Here is a 20762-nt window from a genome sequence, read left to right on the forward strand (position 1 = left end):
GCCAGCAAACCTGCTCCAGCGTGGGCTCCTCTCTCCACAGGTCCACAGGTCCTGCCAGGAGCCTACTCCAGCACGGGCTTCCCATGGGGTCACAGCCTCCTTTGGGCATCCACCTGCTCCGGCATGGGGTCCTCCACGGGCTGCAGGTGGATATCTGCTCCACCGTTAACCTCCATGGGCTGCAGGGGGACAGCCTGCCTCACCATGGTCTTCACCAGGGGCTGCAGGGGAATCTCTGCTCTGACACCTGGAGCACCTCTTCCTCCCCCTCCTTCACTGACCTTGGTGTCTGCAGAGTTGTTTCTCTCACATATTCTCACTCCTCTCTCTGGCTGCAATTGCTGTTGCACAGGTTTTTTTCCCCCATCTTAAATACATTATCCCAGAGGTGCTACCACCGTCACTGATGGGCTTGGCCTTGGCCAGCAATGGGTCCATCTTGAAGCCGGTGGCATTGGGTCTATCTGACACAGGGGAAGCTTCTAGCAGCTTCTCACAGAAGCCACCCCTGTAGCCCCCCCGCTACCAAAACCTTGTCACGCAAACCCAATACACCAGGCAGAGTTCACGTATTTTCTATGTTTGTCCTGATGAGAATTACCAGCGCGCCAACTCTGGATGTATGTATCAACTCCATAGTATGTACACAGCAAATACGACCTTTTGGAAGCATGCCCAGGTGATCTGCATGTGCACCAAGCCCTGTGTGGTCAGGATTTGCTGCACAGGCCTATGCAACCAGGTATCTCATGGTGCTCCCAACTCTCTGCACAGAAAGTCCAGTACCCATGTTTCTGCTTGAGGACCTCCAAGCACTGGTGAGGAAAACAGATCTTACAACTGCAAGGAGCAAGTGGAGTACATGCATATGGATTTATTTGCAGAGTAAGGACTGAGATTTAGATATGGCGACACATTTATCTGAGTGATTACACAGCATTTATAAGATAGTGGGTTTTTTTTTTACTGCTATTGTTTATTTTGTTAATCTAGAGGCTGTTTTGTAATTGTTTTTCCATCAAAACTGCTCTAGAGTTAGAGTACTGTGAAAAAACCTTACATATTTATTTTTCCCTGCATTTATAAACACAAAAATGCAGACATTGTGCACTCAGTTATAGCTCAGAACCAATTTAAAAAACAAAGCTAAATCCAATCTTTAATAACATTTGTTACAGAAATGCTGACCTGACTGTAATGCTGTGAATCATAACTGTTCTGTAAGAGAACAGATTAATGCGGAAGCCAAGAAACCTGCACCAGGTTGTGCTGATGTTTTTTAAAATACACCGCTATTTTTCTTACTCCTCAACTGGAAATCTTCTTCAAAGTCCAGTGCTCCCACTGAATATGGTCTGAGATGCCTGTCAGGCAGCTTTCAACATGCCACTTGCCCTAATCACCTTTTTATCAGGAAGGAGGGAACTTGTCCTAGCCGTGCTTTGCAGTGTTGGGAGTAAGCATTCAGCACCATTTAGGTTCAAACCCCAGCAATTCAGTCTGCCTGGGTAAACCTGGCTCTGAAATAATTGTCTTCGGATCTTCCTTCCTTCTGCTTCCATTTCTCATGTGCTAGTTTCTTGGATGGCCCGAGTACAATGTCCCTTATATACGACCTAGAAAGGGCCTCGTGGCTTATTCTCAGCCAAATAAACTGAAGGAAAGATGGGTAGTTGGTCTTGTTTCTTAGCTCATGACAAAGGGATTGGTTTTAGATTGTTTTTATTCCGTGGTGAAGTTAAGATGAAAAAGATGAAAATCAATGAGACGGGGAAATATTGTTAATATTGCTAAGAAGTACTTACTGGTTATTGTGAATTGTATCCCCTTAGTCTGTAGTGATTTCTGTCTCTTTTTAGCATGCAGAGAACTATCACTGAAAGTGGTTCAATACAGCTTTGCCTCCTACTAGACAGCCTCTTTTAAGAGCTCTGCTCGCTTGCAGGCTTGGAGGCTTGAAGTGACCCTGCCTGAAGACTGCACGCAAAGATGATCAGTCTTGAAAGGACTCTGCAAATTAAGTTTTCCATGCTTATATATGGAGGGAGGATAACTTACTAAGATCACTGCCTCTTACAAAAATGGCTTCCACGTGTAGGAAATGACATCTGAAATAACCAGCACATGTTAGCTGGGGGAAAAGATAAGTGAAAGAGTTGCCTGTTTCACCCGAATTAACTTTAGTTAAATCTTAGTTAAACCTCTGGTGACATACCTGGGGTGAGGAGAAGGAACTGTACTATATTTTCAGCTTCCCAGACAAGCCTCTCCCAGGCCCCTCAGTGTACTGAAGAGGACACTCAGCAGCAAAAGGGCTGGGAATGGCTGCTCAGAGATGAAGGGGGACCCATTTGTGCCATTTTCCTTTGGGTAGAGGTTCATTCCCTGTCCTTGACCTCCAGGTGGAAGAAGTTAGGTTGGTCACAAACCTGATGACTCCCTGTCCACGCATTGGGAAGGGATAGTGTTTTTCAACTCTAAGAACATTTTGAGATGTTTTTTATTGGCTTTGGGACAGAGGCTTTCAGTCTGAATTTCTTTGTACCAGGTGTGAGGACCTTGTCCTTCAAAGTCTCTTCAGGCAAGTCCTTCTTTTCTTTGCATCTTGTGTCACCCTGCTTCTGCACCCCACTACCTGCAGTAGCTGAGGTCTACCTAACCCAGAATTTGCCCAAATATTTTACTAGATGTGTCTGAGAAGGCCTGGCAGGCCTGTTGGGAGTGCTACCCCTGTGAGAAGACTCTTGGGAATGCAGGAGAAGGAGCTTTCCTCCAGGCTGGATCCAGGTTACCGAAGACACATGTCAGCAAAACCCACAGCTGGTGAATTGGCCCATCAGTCAAGCACTAGCATGAAGCCTTAGACTAGTTGCTTCAGCTTAATTGTTTTCCACAGTAATATGGAAATTGGCAATTCATACAGACCTGACCTAGCTCATGCAAGGTTTCATTGAATTCAGTGAAACTCCGGACATAAGCAAGACCTCTTCCTATGAGAAAGGGCCTTAAAGGTTTTCCATAACAAGGTAAACTTGAAATCAAGACAACGACCAGCGAAGCCAAGAGGACATTGCCAGAAGTATCTGAAAGCATTCCTGAGCGTCAGGACAGTTAAAAGTGGGTGAAGGCCACTTCCAGAGTGAGCAGAAAGAACCCCTGCTGCTTACTATGTCCCATAGAGGGCAGAAACTTTTTTGGATGCATCTTTTCTCCAGGAAAGCAGTTTTTAAAAAGCTGTCAAGGTTTCAAAAATGTTTTTGTGAGTACAAAGTTTAATCATTTTAAAGAGTAGAAAATTGTTTCATAACAATGTACACTTGTAAAATTAATTATATAGCATCAAATTAGCAGTTGTAAAGAGATAACTGAATGGGGAAGTACTCATGAGTGTGGATGATTAGAGGAGAACAGGGAACACATGAGAAATTACAGGGAAAGTGCGAGGCCAATTAGTACAGCAAGGCTCATTTTCTTTTAGTGCTTATTTCACACGCACATACACACACACCTCTCCTGAGGCCATGTCATTATTTTCCAAATGGCATTGGCCTCTTCTTGTCTGGTGGTATCAGCCAACGCTAATGATTTTCTTCTGTCACTGAACGCTTGCTTGCATTCTCCTCTTTCATTTTCCTGATCATCCTTTTCTCTGTTTTGGTGCCCACATTAGACTAATTGTACCTTTGATCTGCAACTGTTACACACACAGCTGCTCAGCATTGTCCGCGACTCTGAAACCTGAAAATTAGAAAAACAGCAATTAGAATGATGCTTTACCAAAAAAAAAAAAAAAGAGAGGAGGCAAAAAAAAAGAAAAACAGCATGATTCAGTTTAATCAGGCTAGAGCAGATATTATCCCACAGAATTTTGGTTTGTTTTGCCGGAGAGTTAAACAGATCCTTTGTGTTTGACAGGAGATAACGAATGGGCTGTTGTGAGCAAAGTAATAGACGTTCGGTTGGGGCTTTTGCCTGAGTCATGAGCTGGGACTGAGAACAGAGACGTGGGTTTGGCCCTTGATCCGAACTTCAGCCAGGTCCTCCTATCCCTCAGCATTCACCCACTTCTGCCGAGTTCCTCCCACGAGAGGGCTTTGTAGAGAGATCATGATGTGCAGGGTTAAATTTCAAGCCTGGTGTATGCTTTTAGCAGAGACTGAATTTTGGTTTTTAGAACAGTCTTTGCCAGGTCTGAGGTCACAAAAGCCTTTTGGGGATAACCTCATTAAGATAATTAAACATCTGTGTAATTCTTTCTTTCTCCATACGTGGCAAGGATTATTAAGCTGTATTTTCATGTGGCACTTGAGCCATTTTGCATGGCAACTTACAGGAGCAAATGGCAGAATGGCTTGAAAATAAAAGGATTGAATTATTTGGTGTTTGCAAACAGTATGAATTTCAGATATCTGACATCAGGATTAAATATGATTGGCATCTGTTTACAAAACAGTGAAAAGCTATGCTTAGTTGTGCACAGCCTGTAAGTATGACTACTGCAGGAACGCCTTTAAAGAAATAGGGAGGAAATAGCTGCACAATGGCATGAGCTTGTATCAAAGGTAATACTTTTTTTTAAATCATGGTTTTGCCTTTTCATTGTTTAATAATATGGCCGATACTATTTTCCAGAATTAATTGATACCTTTGTATAAGTCCATAATTTCATTTACTCAAAGGAAAGATGAGCAGGTGAATTCTTTCTTTTAAGTGACCGGATGATCTGAGGCAGTTCAGCGTGAGGGTTTTCTTTTGGCCTGCAGGACACAGGTATTGTCGTAGTTGACGGTATCTGTAACGGTACAACAAACAGAACTTTGTCTTGGCGGTTTGTGCAATGGATGATAAAGGTAGATAGGTTATGTATTACAGCTATGGTTGCTTATTATAGCAAGCAGTGTAACTTAAGGGAAATAAGCGTGTTTCTATTCTCAGGAACCAATTACCAAGAATACACAGAAAAACAGCACATATCACAAACTGTAGAATGCCTCTTTCTTGCCTTGACCTTTGTGCAAGAGTCGCACGGCCAAAGCCTCCCTCGCTGCCTAATGCCCTCTAATGATCACTGTGCCAGGGCCTTATCCGTCCAGGGCCCGGATGGAACAGCTGAATGGGTGGTGCACAGGAGTTATGGATTTTTCCAGACGCAGGAGTGGATTTAGCAGTGCTGGGCCTTGTATCATGTGGGACCTCCTGAAACAGATATGCTGTAATAATTTTTATTCCTTCCTACTGGGATGAATTCCAAGCCAGTAAAAGGCAAACTGAATTAATTCAACGGAGGCATATGCCACTGGAAACGGTTTACATTTCTTAGCAAAAATGGAGTTTCCTGGTCCATTTTTTAAGCTTCCCTGCCCCCCAAAGTACAGCGTATGGTGGGCACCGTTACAAGGATATGCTGTTGACACTACCAAGGCTCAACATTCTTGCTTTGGAAAAGAGTGAAATGCTGACTATTTTTTATTTTATAATATTTTGTTACGTAGGAGAACAGGAAGCTATAAAGCCCCAGATCTGTCTTTTTTTGTGTGTATTTCCTTTTTCCAAGTTACCCAGTGTGCTGCCTTTTCTTAGGGTCTTCTGCCATGACACTCGAGAGACAGGCGCCAGCACTCCAGCTGTACTGCTGTACTTCTGGCCCCAGCTGTCATTCTAGTACAATTTTTATTGGCATTCGTTTGTTTAAGCTCTCTCAACACTTAAGCAGTGGAAAACACCTAAGACTTTTTCTTCAAAGCCAGCACAGGAACTGTCTCTTTTTTTCTGAAGCATATCACTGGTTGGGCATTCCCAACTGGAATTTTGGGGCCAGCCATCAGCATGCGGCAATGGCGTTTGCTATTCTGGCACTCAGCATACTCAACACTTTCTTATCCTCACATTTGTGGTATAGGGAGTTGGCAGGGTCAGATAAGTCTGTTCTCCACAGTAGACTGAGTAAGAAGAGCATCGTGAGCACTGCAGAATTTAATAGTTTGCACTGGGACTCCAGTCCATGCTGTGCTTACAATGGAATTTAATTTTCTTCCCATGCAAACAGAAACATATGTTTTTGTGTTGAAATATGTGGAGGTGAAACTAAACAGAATAATGTCCTTGGAGAGAAATGAAGCAACACCCCAATGGATGTAAGGTGGTGCGACTGTTTGGCTCTCCTACTAAGTTTTATTACATTGCATGTTTTTTTGCTTTGTCCCTTTTACCATTCTGATTAGTAACACTTACCTCACAGGCTTAATTTTTTCATGCTGTTAAATGATTTGAAATGCACTGATAAAAGCCGATGCCTCGGGGTTTATGATTTTTGCAAGTTTGGCAAATACAGAGAATAAGCTTTTGCTCTAGTTTTGGGGTTGTTCTTTTCCTTATTCTTTGCTAGTCAAGGAAATCAAAGACCTGTCTTAAAAACGGTATGTTGTATATTATTAGTATGCTGTGAAGACGAAAGCTCACCACGTGCTCGAGGTACAACGTTGTGTGCCTATTCCGCAAAGTGGCACTGTTGGTAACCTCCGTAGCCTTTCTTAGTGAAGTTGGAGACAACTGGCTACTCATCTCTCTTTTGATCAGTTCTATACTCAGTGCACGTTCACTTCCCCCAAACATCCCTCTGATTAGCACCTCATTTAGGCTGCTTGCTAAAGGGCATTACCTCCATCAGCCTAGTTCTTAAAACTAGAAAGATTTCTTGCTGGGCTTGCAGCAGCCTGCAGCCTTGCTCTGTTTTCAGCAGTCAGGCAACAGCATTTACAATTAACCTTTACTTCCACGTTAGTTGAATTTTACTCCTGCCTATGGAGGAGTATAATCTAAATGCTATTAAAATAGAGTATGACTTCATATTATGTGACATCTGGTGACTTCCAATTATCTGTGTTTTGCCTGCCTACGGTGAAAAGGCAATTATGTTCTTCTGGTAGGATTTGCAGCAGTTTCAGAAGATATGATAATACAATACTGAAGGAGGGCAAGGAAGCACATTGGTAAGGAAAGACTCACGTAGGCTAAAAAGTAGAAGTCAAGTGCGTACATTTCAATCCTTTTTCAAATCTGAAGCTGTTTACACTAATCCTTTCCCATTACGTCCTGTTGACGGGTATTGATCAACTACCGCCTGTTTGTTAGGAAACATGAGCAAGATACAGAATCCGCTTCTGTATTTTTCGTTTATCATTTTGTCTAAAACAATTTATTCATCAAGTCTACATGAATTTGCACAAATTAGATGTCTTTTGAAATATGTTGATGCAGTGTCTATGCTCATTGGCTCCAGTACTTGCAGAACCTCTAGATATTCATCTTATGTATGATACAGTTATTTTAACAAGATGTCTTGCGAAAAGTGAAACGGAGTTACTCGGCCAGATCTCAGGATATTGACCAACTTTAATTTTGTTCAAAAGCTGTGGCATAATGATTTCTTCTGTCAGTTACAACACATCCTATCCATTCATTCATCCATCCATCTTGACAATCCATATGCTAAAAAGTGCTTTCGTATGCAGTAACTAACCAGATTGTGACAATTCCGCAAATGATGTGACATGACACCCAACATGTTGAGGATTTTTTATTTTAAGATAGTTACAGAGAAATTGATTTCTGAAGCAAAGTATTACACTGAGCTTTGCAAACAGGGCTGTCCTCTAGCGTTGAGAAACAGGGTGCATTTATCTGCAAATGCTGATGACCGACCAAAGCGTTTACTTTGTTACCGTGGTGAAATGACTCAGTGGGGGGTACTCCACATCTGATAATAGGTGCTTGCACGATAGAGTCCTAAAGTTGTCTATGAGACTGTAATTACAGGCAGTAGTAAAATCTAAGCCATATGTGGCAATAAACACCATACTTTTGTGCTCTCATGTCTCAGACTAAAGACAAATGGAGTCCCACCCAGCAATTAGAAGATCTTTGCTCTGTTTACTCATACCACGTAAAACAGACAAGCTATTTGTTTTGCTTACACATTGTTCCATACAGTAATTCTCTTTCCATTTAGTGATTGTTTTTGCTATGTGTTTAACACGCAGCTGACAAGAACAGCTCCAGCATGGCCACGAGACCTTCTCCTGGTAAAATGGAATGGATCATCCCGCTTATTGTGGTCTCAGCACTGACCTTCGTGTGCCTCATTCTTCTCATTGCTGTGCTTGTCTACTGGAGGTGAGCTTGTTTCCTTTTGATGGAAACTGATTATGATTTAAAACGCATTTCAGGTGGTGTTTTTTAATGTGGTCCTGTGTTTTTTATTTTATTAGATGTTACGGTGATTGATGCATTAGGTAACTCTCTGGATGCTAGAACAGCTCTGTTGGTTAACTATTCAGCTGTCTTAAATATTGATTTTTGTGTCATGAAAATTAGCTTGGTAGAGCTGTAGCAATGGTAGAGCCAGCTGTAACGCTGACAAACATTTTCGCAATTAGTCCCTCTCATATAGCTATAAAAAGGTATCTTTGTCTTGGCCTGCAGGAAAGGTGGTTGTGGGAGAAAAACCCAGTGAGACTGGACTTGGTTCCATGGGTGGCTTTGCCACAGAACCTCCTGTGTGATCTTAAGCAGTTCTTTTCTTCCTTTGACTGTACTTCAAGAAAGGGGGATAAGCTTGTTTCTCGTTACATAGCAATGCTCTGAGTAGGAGTTCTTTAGCATTGGTGAAGTGTTCGGAAGTGCAACCTGCAAAGTCTTGAAAGTAAAGATTGCCTCTTACAAAGAGATACTGTCCTTTACACCAATGGGCATTGGTTCAGAGGTGGAGGCTAGGATTAGCATCAACAAATCCATCTCCATTTGATTTAGAGTAAATTAAAACCTCTAGCACCTTCTTGTGCCAGAACCAGAACCCAAAGACACCTCATTTGTCTGGTAGTGAAAATTAACCAGGGATTAGCCTCATAGAAGGTACTTGGGAATTATTTCAAAATCTGATTAGATGGGACACAGAAAAGTAGCTTTGATGAGAAATAGCAGTCCATTGATCATTACATTTGCAGAATCAATTAAAAAACTACCAAGCTGTTTTTCAGTACACCCATTTTGCTGACAATTGGCCAAACTGTTGAGGCTGGGAATATTTGAAAGAATATTAATAAATAGATGACAATAGTCTTGTGAAAATCATTTCTAGTAACTTTTGCAAGTGATTAACACCATTGCAGTAAGACAATGAAAGAAATTGCAGTGATGTGTGCTCAAAAGCTGAAATTGGAAAGGTTCTGAAGATCCCGTTGTAGTGTCCTGTCCCTCAATATATATTTTCTTCATTTGAAGGACTAAACTTGGTCCCATTCACAGCAGGCAAGCCCTTGAAGGATATGGTATATCCTGAAGCACTGCAATGAGGGGTTAGTAATATTTATCTTGCGTTGATACAAAATGCTCTTCTAAGGAAGGAAGGTTTTGAAATAAATTGCTAACAGCTATTATCAAGAAGAATGCTGGTACCTCTCATTGTTTGGAAAACGTTTCCATTTCCTGCAATTTCACTAATGGATCAAGAGAAATAATTGCAAACTTAGTGTTTAATTCGCTCAAAGAGTAACAATATCATCCCTGAGAAGATATTAAAGTTGGAAGGTGCTGGCTTAGTGACCAATAGTCAGGGACTAATTTTTGATAAATATTGGCTTGTATTATAGATCATAATATTACTGGAGTCTAAAATTAAGATATGTTAATTAAAGTTAAATACTTTTTATATTCAAAATTCCTAACCATCCACCTCATAAAATTTTTATTTGCTTCGTAATAACAAACAAGCACAGAAGTCAAGGAAGATACATGTACAAAGACTTTAACTGAAACCAAATTACTTTTCCAGTAATGTTTGTTATTTTGCATACGGACAGCAATTGTTTATTATCTGCTTTCCATAATATGCATGAGAGGTTAACATTCATCAGTAGCTTTGGTAAAACTATGAGCATTGACATTAATAGCCCTGACAGCAGTGGATCAATTTTTTTGTGTATAATTGATACTAAAAAAAGGTGGAGATTAAAAATTAATATAGACATGGAAAGTATGTCATGTAGCAGTCAAAGTTTTCTGATAAATATGAAGCAACAAATTGAGAAACAATAAACAAACTTGAGAGCACACGTGTACTAGCTGCAACATAATCTCCTGTGTCTACCTTCATAGTTCTGAGGATTTTTTAACAAATACAGAGAGTGTATAAAAAAAGTCAACATGTGTTTTAGGATAAATCAACAAGCAACTAGAACACAAATCGTCCACAGTAACATTTCACGTTGTGCAGACCATGTTGCTGAAGTGGCAACACAGCATTTTGTGTGCCCTTTTCAGTGCGATTACCTTTCCTTAGGAAAAATAAAGTGTTTACCTCTGTGAGTGTTTTAAAGTAAGGAAAAAAGAGATCCTCAAACACCGCAGAGTCTAATTTACAAGTTTGAAAGGAACAGTGATCTGGATTTTCAGGAAGAAATACTTAGCTTAAAATGTAATGGGCAACATATGGAATAATTTGCTAAATAACACCATCAAAGCAAATGGCATGACAATGAGTTTAAGACAGATTTTTCAGTGTGGGAAACGTGGTATTGAAGTGCACAGCAGAGAAACACTTGTTATGAAAGGATAACCCTCAAGGGGACAGGCGTGCTGGACTGAGGGGTCTTTTCCTGCGCAGCAGTTCTTTGTTATGGTATGAGAAAAACCATTATAAAACAAAACCCAGAGAACTAGAAAATGCAGAAGAGACATAGCTACCCTTTGGCAATACATTTTGAGGGTAAAACAAATGATATTTTCACTTTTGCGTTTTTGAGCATTTGTGGGATTAGATGATTTGAGACCAGAGGTGACAGAAGTAGAACAATGAAGCAGAGCAAAGCCTTCTGCTTGTTTGCATTGCATCGATGCCCTATTATCCAGGGACCAAAATAAGGAGTTACGGAGGTTGCTTGTGAAGGTTTGGCAAAGAGTTTATCTCTGTTTGGATCCTTTGTAACTCATTCCATGATAGAGCAATGAAATAAGTTTTGTGATGATGTCTTGTTGTAAGGAAGCTTCATTTTCTGTTCCCTTTATTTGAAAAGGAGAGCGATAGGAAGCAGTCACTGTTTGATGAAGCTTTTCCTTTCTTTATCTGTTGAGCTTCCATGCTGTGTTCATTAGAGAATTCTTGTAATTGAATATATTTGGAAATGATCTGTGCCATTTCTGAACGAGACTCCCTTATTTGCAGAGGTAATTTGCTGTTTTCAGTTCCTTTTCCATGTGGATCCTGGACAAATGGCGAAAGAATATGATTGATGTTGAAGAGAAGGGGTCACTTCCGTCTTTTTAGCATGATGGCCATCTCAGTAATGAAAAGGGATGGGAACTTGCAGGCAAGCAGCAGCTCTGAATTACCTTTCTACTAAAGTTTCCTGAATTCAGTACTTTTAATGGCACTGCTGTGCAAAGAGGGCTATGTGATTTTAAGTTGGTAGAGTGAAAATAAACTAGGTCAGCATAATGAAGCTGCAAAAATTGCACTGCCTCTTATCCCAGAACAATGCGGAGAGCACCATCGCGGGATGACCAGGAGCCACAAAGTTAGCTGGAGCTGGGTGACAGTTGGGCTTCCTGGGCAGGAGAGACAATGATGGCTGTAATTTAAGTTTGCTTCTGTACATCTTTGATTCCTTTTGAGGAAAAGTTGGCCTGGCTGATCCTTGAGCTGTCGTGGGCACGATGAAGGGGACTGTTGCTCCCAGGACCTCTAGTGCTTGAAACTGATTTCTTTTAGCACCGAATTGAGAATTTGAGTCTTAGCAGACAGAAAAGGTGAGGAGACCAGAACCTTGTTTTACTCCACATGTAGATTCACCATTCGCTTCTGCAGTGGCATGATGGTATTTCTTTTTCTGCTTTCAGTCCTTTCGTACTGGTTCCTGAAATTGTGTGCTGTAGGGACAACCACTGAGTATTTCTGAGAACTATTCACTGGGATTTTAGGATCTTTTGCTGGAGCACTACTAGCTCATCTAGAGCCCATTAAAACATATGCATTGTAAGGTGCAATTTCCCAAGCATGTTATTTTTGCATTTCTGGGCATTTGTTTTGCATCTGTGATTTTATACCCAGACTCAGATCCTGAGATCCTTCTGCAGTTCTTCAAGGTCAGTTTAAAATTTGACTTGGATTGTCTGCAGTCTTTGCCACTGTTGTTCTCACAGCCTTTTCTACGAGCTCTGAGAATTGCAGAGTGTGTTTGGTAGCGACCTCCAAACTATTTAGGGATTGAGTGTGACTTCAGTTTTTTTGCAACAAGGCAAGTTCCTACAGCATGCTGAGCCATAATATGGCTTGAAACATGTCTTTTCTAGCACTTTCACTGTATTTTGTTGCCAGTTGAAGAAGTCCTGAGTATTGACACTTTAAGGGAAACCCAGGGTCAGTGCCACTTTCTTTTTCACAGAGGTGCAGGAGGGTGACTAGAGTTGGGAAATCAGCTAAAATACTTTGATACACATTAACTTCTGTCATTTTAGAAAAAAAAAGCAGACTTTAGGAGTGACTGGTGACCTTCTACTGTTTGTTTTCCATTCTGATTTTTAATCTAAACACTACAATGCTATAGACTGTAGTTTCAAAAGGAAAAATAAGCAGAGAATATTAAGAAGCAATTAAGATTTTAGAGTTTAGCCAACAGCAACTTTTAAATGAGAACTAAATTATAGCCATTTCTCATTTTCAGCTAAGAGGAAGAAATTAATTCACAACTATAGCTGGAGAGTTTTCTTTTTCTTTCTTTTCAGCAGATACCATAATTCACCTCTGAATTATTGCTGCCATCAACATCGTGTTCCCAAAGACAAAGCAGGAATATTGTATTGCATTTCTTATTAAATCAAGCTGTTTATACAGTGCTAATATGTTTACATTCAGGAGAGATTTTTGGAACAACACAGCTGCTGCCTTTCAAAGAGCAAGCAAGCTTGCATTGCTTGTTTATAGTCATGTATATATGAGACAGCTTGGGAAAAAGATGCCTTTAATTTTCCTTAGGCAAAACCCTATAGAATTTAGTAGACAGCAAGATTTTCTTAGGTTTTTGTTAAGCATCCTGTTGAATTGAACAGAATCCTTGGGACAGGTCCTGTGGCAGAGCCTCATACTTCTCTGATAGTGCCTTTCTGCGCAGAAGAAATGACATTGAGCACCAGGAGATGTGGGTTCTTTTTCTGACTCACTCATTGATTTTCTGTGTGACCTGGGGCCAAGTCACTTACAGTTTGACAGTATTGTTGTTGAACTCGGTGGCAAAGACCTCACTGGGAGCAAGCTCAGGTGTTCAATATTTCAGCATCTGCGTTCTGTCACTGGTAAAATAGCACTGAAGAAGGTTGGTGAGCCATATTTGTAAATCAGCTTGTAATATTGAAATGAAAGCTGCAACATAAGACCAAGAACTGTTGTAGTTACCATGTCTAATAACCATGCCTTGGAAAACTGCCTTTTGGTGTTAAATTGTGGGGAACTTGCACAGTTCCATAGCTAAGAGAGTGTTAAAACTTCATTGGCGAAAAAGAAGAACTTCTGCCTGTAGCAGGTTGTAAAAAATGCTGAAATTGTTATTTGAACCTATCTCTAGGTTTTATTTTATGAGTACACAATGTGTTGTTCATCTACTGTACTGATTGAAAAAGGAACATTGCAAATTTAGAGACCATTGTAAAATTGCTTGCTTACAATGATAAAAGCTGCTTTCAGTTTACCCTAAAATATTCGTGATTCTGCTCATTTTCTCACTGATGAAGGATGCTAGGTGGTAACACTTTCTTAGAGTCTGTGTGTTGATTTTAAGAATGCCTCGGGTGCAGTTGCGTGAGTATTTATTTCAGCAGCAGCGGTTCAAGCAGCCTCCTCCATTCCTGCCCTTGTTCTGCCCTCTGTGATACCAATGCAAATGTTTGTATAACCATGTGAGGAGCTGGACTGAGAAATAATCCACGGTTGTTGTTTTGTTTTTGGTTTTGTTTTTTTGTTTTTTAAAAAGAAGAGAGGGGCTTTCATGCCCTGATTTAAACCAGATTAGCTCCCAGTCTGGTTCATACAGTAACCAGGCAGAGTTGTACCAGCATAACCGAGGGACCAGCATGAAGGCGGGAATGAGCAGGAGGGATGGGGATGCTAACGCTGACACTGCCCCCAGTGATGCCTGAGGACCATATCCAGGCACTTGTGCTCAGCTTGGGGCTGGCAGTGCCCCAGAGCACAACCCACGTCATCACAGGCAGTGAGGAGAATTAGCCCACAGGGGCAAGAGATTTCCTGAGCTGGGAGACGGGCAATGCCACAGGGAGATGAGGGGAAACATGGAGGTGAGCGGCATGCCTGAACCTCCTTGCAGCTTCCATCTCCTTTTTAGCGACCAGATATGCCCTGCTCACGCCAAACAGGGCATGCCTTTGTTTTCCTGGGAATGACCACATCTAGTCTCGTATGATGACAAACAGCCTCAGAGGGATGGGGATGGGGCAGATCACTGCCTGGCAAGTGGGATGCAGCCCAGCCTGATTCGGAGCCCTCTGATCTCCCTGCCTCAACCCAGGCAATGCAGGAAAAGCACTTCAGCTTTTACTGCAGAAGATCCAGGTTGTATTTGATTTTGCCAGTGCCAGAGGTCAAGGTACTGAAATATTGGGCCCTTTTGTGTGCTGTATCTCAAAGCGCTGCTTGCTTTCATTAAAGGGGAGCAGGCCTGTGATCAGCTCCCTCTTATCCCGCACGGGGAACCGAGCTCATCCTTTGTGCCGATGGCAGGCAGCTTGCTTTAAAGCCTGAAGCTTAGGGCAGCTGCCGGTTGCTTGTTCTAGCTGCTGGTATCGTTCTTCGAGCACTTGTCATTCTTCCATTATGAGGAAAATCAATATGAAAACTTCTCTGACAGCATCTCTGCTCTTTCATCTGGCAACTTGCAGCCTGGGCCGAGGGGGGAAAAGCCCCCAGGGAGATCCGTTAACGCCAAACCGTAGCGTGCGCTGCTGTTCCTCCTGTTGTCGGCTCACAGGCTTTCGTCCTCGCCTCTTGCAGGGCGCTGAAAGGGGTCCGGGCCGGCTGTTTGCAAGGGTGGCGGGGCGCCGGGGTTTTCTCTGTGCATGAAGGGCTGAGGGAGGCGAGCGCAGCTCTGCGCAGGGGAGGCCGGGACGCCGCACCCCGCACAGCCATTCCTTCGCAACTTCTCGTTCAATAACCATTTCCCAAATGGCTACTTTAGGGCCTTTCAGGAATCATAGGAGTTGTCAGTTGTTATAGTAACAGACCCCCTGCTGCTGAATTGGCCCCGAGATGCCCATTTGGGCTTTTGAACAGACTAACACATGCTCATTAGACAAAAAAGAGAGAGACAGATTTGCAGATAGAAAGTTGCTTTTTAAGCATGCTGGATGATCTGTTAAGAGCTAGACTGTGGAAGGGGGCATGTTCTCTCATTATATGCCTGTTACTTTTACTCTTCTTTAATTAACACTAGTTTTACTTTTTCTTGCAAACCAGAATTCTGCAAGATTTCCGTTTCCTCACTGGTGAGGCCGGCAGTGAGCTGCCGCTTTACAAACCAACAATTTTTGTCTTGAGAAAGGAAAGAAGTTGGAGAGAGTTTGACAAGCTTAAATGCAGATCAGTGGTGATTTCCAGAACTATCAGGATATTTACAAAACTCAGAAAATAGTACTTTTAGTCCTAATTATACAGCATCAGGAGCAACATCAAAAATCAGTAAGCACACTTTGGCCCAGGAATGTTCCATTTCAAGGAAATAGCACAGTCTAGATTTTGCTTCAGGTTTAAACCTGAGCAGTCCCATTGATGTTAACAGAGTGACTCCTGAATAACCGGTATCAGCTAAATGAGACCTTGCCCTTGTAAATTTGAGTCCGCATGACTGAAGAGCCTTTATATGAGTTCTCGAGAATATGCAATTGCAGTAACAAGTTACTTCTTGCCACATATTTGAAGCCAGCTTCTTCCTATGTCACACATGTCCAGCCTTCATCTGAATTTCATGAAGCAATGTTGTCCTCTCAGCTGTCCTGTAAATGAAAAGCAAATCTAGATTTATAGCAGGCTGGTGTATCTCCAGGTGTAAATAAGAGAGGACTATGGTTGTTCTTGTGCGATACACCTTTTCTGTGAGGAAGTTGGTTAGGCTGGATGGGCAGGCAGGGTTGTTAGCAGAAAGGGGAAGCAAATGCTCTAGTACATGAAAGGGGTCTGCAAGGAATATGTGATCTTCTGCACATTGTGCTGGGGATGAGTCGTCTTTGGCTTAAATTGCAGCAAGAGAGAAATTTAGGTTTGACATTAGAAAAAGCTTCATGACAGGAAAGACAATAAAGCAGTGGTCTACAGGATTTCCATCATTTCTAGGTTCCAAAACAAGGTTAAGCAGCCATTCGTCAGGAGCACCGCAGGAGTCATTGATCCTGCATGGGAGCTTTGAGGCCTGTTCTCTACACATACAAGCTTGGGAAAAGAGGAGGAAGGGTGTAGTGTGATAAATTGTCCTGTAAATCACAGACTAGAAGCCTCAAAAAGCATTCGGAAGACACAGTTTAAATGCATCACATTTAAAGTGAATAATGTGAAGCTGATAAAAAAGCACATCTAAGAATTGGGGGGAGGAGAGAGGGAGGGCTCTAGCTTTGGAGAGAGAGTGAAAGGAAGATAGGAATGGGCAGGAAAGAAACTGCGAAGGCAGCTTGCAGAGGACAACTGTGTCAGGAGACCCACAAGTTGGTGGGAAAAAAAATGTTTGGAGTTTTGTTCCATCTGTTCTCCTGCAGTGGGGAGCCTAAAAGTAGGGAACAGTTAAGAATACAACAATGATTTGAAGTTTAGAAACAAAACAGAGGAGAAGGGGTTGGTGTAGCTGCGGTTTGTTGGCCCTGTTGTGTGTTGTCTGAGGCACCATCCGTACTGCACGTGCCAATACTGCCCCATTACCAGCAGTGAGCGTCAACGTGAGGCCACCCCTGGTGCCAAGGGCAAAGACCCTGTGAGCAAGCACCCAGGGTGACTGAATCTAGACATCCCTGGAGAGGCCGTTATATGAAAGTATTTTCTTGCAAAGGAGACGGGGAATGGCGATTGCTCGAAGAACCAAGATTTCACAGCTGTGAAACCACCCGTCCCAGCACCAGCAAACCTGGTGCCTGCTGGATTGTGATTATTTTTAACAGTACCCTTAAATGAGAACTCTCACTCTGAAATGTGCATGTTCCTCAGCTCCTGGGATGTTTGTGCCATGTGGGTCTGTTGTGTGAACATCTTTTCTGCAGGCACTTTTATGGATGTTCAGGCCACTGAACTCAGTGGGAGCCCAGATCTGCATCACCTTTATTTTAAAAGATACTGTCAAGCATGCAATCATAAGTCAAACAACAGGAGAATACACGCTTTGCTTGTGGAAGACTAGAATTCTAATATTGTGTTGGTGACCTTGAAAACTCCCAAACAAAAAAGTATACTTTTTTAATTTTTAATTTGTTATACGATGAGTCCTGTAAGAGCTGAGACATTTAGGCTATGCTTTGCCCGCAGGCCCACACAGACCATCCCATTCATTAAAGGGGATTAAGTTTATGCAAAAAATTTGGCAGCAAGTTGGAAAACTGCTGTTGACACACTCCTCACCGCTTTGTTTAGAGGTGTAACAACATTTCCCCAACATTTCCATAAATACTTTCTTCTGCAGAGAGAGCGAAGGGGAGCAGGCAAGGGCAGCAGAGGTCAGGCAAGGAGGGATCTGTGGCACGGCTACAATTGATCTTTCTGTTTTGTTTCTGTGGAACTAATTAAATGGATTAATTGCAGACATTTTTTTCTGGAAACACCTTCCCCAGTGCTGCTGTAACGGTGAGGTCTTGAAAAAAAGAGCAAGATTTTATCTATGCAGTAACTGGATTAAAGGTAGTAGTTTACAAGGCATAATTTTGAACAAACGTTTTTTAAATATTCAAATCTTCTAGTTAAGCTCCATTAAGAACTGGTTTGTAGGTGCTGAGAAATAGTATGCCATGAGGAGTATGTGTTTTCTGCTAAGCACAGCAGTAGAGGATGCCAGGTACCATTGGTTTCTCCTACTCATCTGTTAGGTCTTTTGTAAGCTATTCTACAGGAAACTTCTAAAACTTTAAAATTTTTGAACTGGCTTTTAAAGCTATGATCAGTATTTTAAAAGAGAAACAAATTTCACAAATGCTTTTTGTGAAATTAAATCACTTTAAAAAAAAAAAGACTATTTAAGAAGATGGACGCATTCTTTTTCTGTTTCCCTTCTCAGCTCAAAGAAACAATTTATTAACCCGTTGTTGTTTGGTCTGTTGCTAGTTTATGTTTTCTATTGATCTGTTGCTAGTTTATATCTTTTCTATAATATTCTTAGTATGTAAGAGTATGTGTTAAAGTGTATACAGGTATCTCTGGAGTAGAGTCCCTCTCATAAATTGGTAGATTCAGAGCTGGAGGAATGTCTTGGACAAACTGTGAATGAAATGTCCTATAATACAAGTAGATGTACCCAGAGGGAACATATACCTCTGCTGTGAAACTGTGAATTAACCACAGCAACCAGATAAATTATATTTTTTCTCTCTCCTTGTAACCATAAAATATAGCTATTGAAGGGCCCTGTGCTGTCCTAAGTCCCACAGCAGCATTTGGACTAACATTAGCACTAGCTATTTCACAGCAGGATGTGGTCTGAGTATAAAATTATAGGGTAAGAATATTAAATCAATTCAGCAATCTTAACTGGTTGGATAAATACTAGGAATCAGCAGCCTAGTAAAACAATAGCAAGCAGGGATGGACTTCTCTTAAAGCGGTTTACTTTTCTTAAAACCTGTGCAATTCGGGCAAAACCAACGCCTTGGAATGCACGACGCATGTTGTGCTGCTATTACAAATGTTGCAAGTGTGTGAATTCATTCAGTTTAGTGTAGAACACTGAGTTTGTTTGTTTAAAAGAAAACATTTCTTCTATCACTGCAAACAGCATATATTTCGCTCTACTGACTTACAGGTTAAAATCCATTTGGGCTGTAACTTTTAAGCTGAAACAGGCATAGGTGGCATGCCTGGTTCTCGATTGGTGGATTGTTTCATGTTTTAGAAATCCTGTCTTTTCCAAAACAGAACAAAAATGTTTTTAAATATCCTAAAAAGTGACATTTATAAAGTAATAAGCCCAATTTGAAATTTTAAAATATTGTTAATGTTAAAAAGAAAAAAGAAAATAAGTTAAAACATTTCCCAATAATGACAAATGTTCTATTCCCTGAAGGCTCAAATGTGTTTTTTTATTTTCCTTCAGATCAAATTATCAGTTAAAGGGATATATTTCTGTACAGTGATTCACTCTCTAAAACCATTTTTTAACCACTATCAGAAAGTTGCCAGTGAGTGCTGATAAAATTCCTCACGTTTTGTAGCAGCACGAGCTTATCTCATTCACTCCCGTGTCAAATACATTTTAAGCCGTTATGGATCGAGGCATGTTTTGTCGTGCCACAGGTTGAACTTAGGGCTACGATGCTGAATCCCCGCGGATGGGGGCTTCTCCAAGTCACGTATAAAGGGACGTCTTTCCTTTTGCACAGGCATGAGGCTGGTGATACAGGTGCTCCTCAGCTGGAGCAAATCCCTCACTAGCAGTGGATGGAGATAGGAAATGGAGTTTACTCCTGCTGATGGATATTTGGCATAAATGTGGGTTTTGAATGGGAGTGAGAGAATAGCCCTCTGCGAGGCAGGCGGAGGGAGGGCCTCTCCTAAACCCGTTGCGGGAAATTACATCTGCCAACCTCACAGTTTATTAGGAGCTGAGTGGTTCGCCAGTGAAGAAGATTTTATGCTGTTAAGAGAAGTGATCAAAGTAAACCGGCCTGCAAGCTTTCCAGCTGCTTTCTAGGTTTTCTTAAGGTATTTATTTCCCCAAGCCGGTTCCACTAATGCTGAGATGAGGAGTGTGGAGGGATGGGCACCGCAAGGGCAGAGGGTGGTGAGGCGGGACCGGGGAGAGCCTCTTCTCCCGCAGTGCCAGGCTGTGCTCGCCCGGCAGCAGTGGTACAGGTGAAGATTGCAGTAGTTGTACAGTGCTAGCAGTGCTGAGGGCACGGAGGACTTCCAGCCACATCATAACTCAAAATGATGACCATATACTCCTCAGAATCTTACAAGTTTCCTAAATTTCAGTGTTCATTTGTAATAGCAACTGGTATTACAGACATGAAGTGAAAGCTGTGAAGATGCAGTCCTCATACCTGCCATTTTTTGGATTTTTTTTTTTTTTTTTTTTTTTTTTTTTAATAAAAGCCCGGGACGTAAATGTACCAGAATGGTTAGTCTCTTCCCATTCACACAGCTCCTTATTTGTGAAGCATTCAGGGTGCTATTTCAATCAGGGAGTAAATGGGCTTGCTTTGCAGTTCGCTTTTCAGAGCCTGCAAATGCTGGTTTTGTGAGTTAAGGCTGAATCTAGGCTTCTTTATCCACATAACCAACATTTACACAACAGCAAAAAAAGATTCTCCTGGCCCTGATATCATTACAGGCTTCATATTCATTTGAATGAACTATTTTTCACCGTTTTCCTCACTGTTACAGGTACAAACAAGCCTTTTAACCTAAAAGGGCTTTTCCTGCAAGCTGTTTATTCTTCAGCAAGCTTTTCTGTAGGCTTTGCATGCCAGAAGTTGTAGTCATGTTTTCTGCTAATGCCTCGTCTCCCTACAGCTAT

The 20762-nt window shown here is 41.7% G+C and overlaps 1 protein-coding gene across 1 annotated transcript in view; it reads left to right on the top strand.

Moving 5' to 3' along the window:
• Positions 1 to 20762, top strand: part of PTPRG (protein tyrosine phosphatase, receptor type, G) — a gene marked incomplete at its 5' end in the record, with an annotated part of 319745 nt that overhangs the window by 244148 nt on the left and 54835 nt on the right. Inside the window, one exon of the mRNA XM_009329498.1 lies at positions 8040 to 8172. Coding sequence (XP_009327773.1) covers positions 8040 to 8172 — 133 coding nt within the window. The remainder of the gene's footprint in view (positions 1 to 8039; positions 8173 to 20762) is intronic.

This window comes from Pygoscelis adeliae, unplaced genomic scaffold (genome assembly GCF_000699105.1).
Source record: "Pygoscelis adeliae isolate BGI_AS28 unplaced genomic scaffold, ASM69910v1 Scaffold148, whole genome shotgun sequence".
In the NCBI taxonomy this organism is placed as follows: domain Eukaryota; kingdom Metazoa; phylum Chordata; class Aves; order Sphenisciformes; family Spheniscidae; genus Pygoscelis; species Pygoscelis adeliae.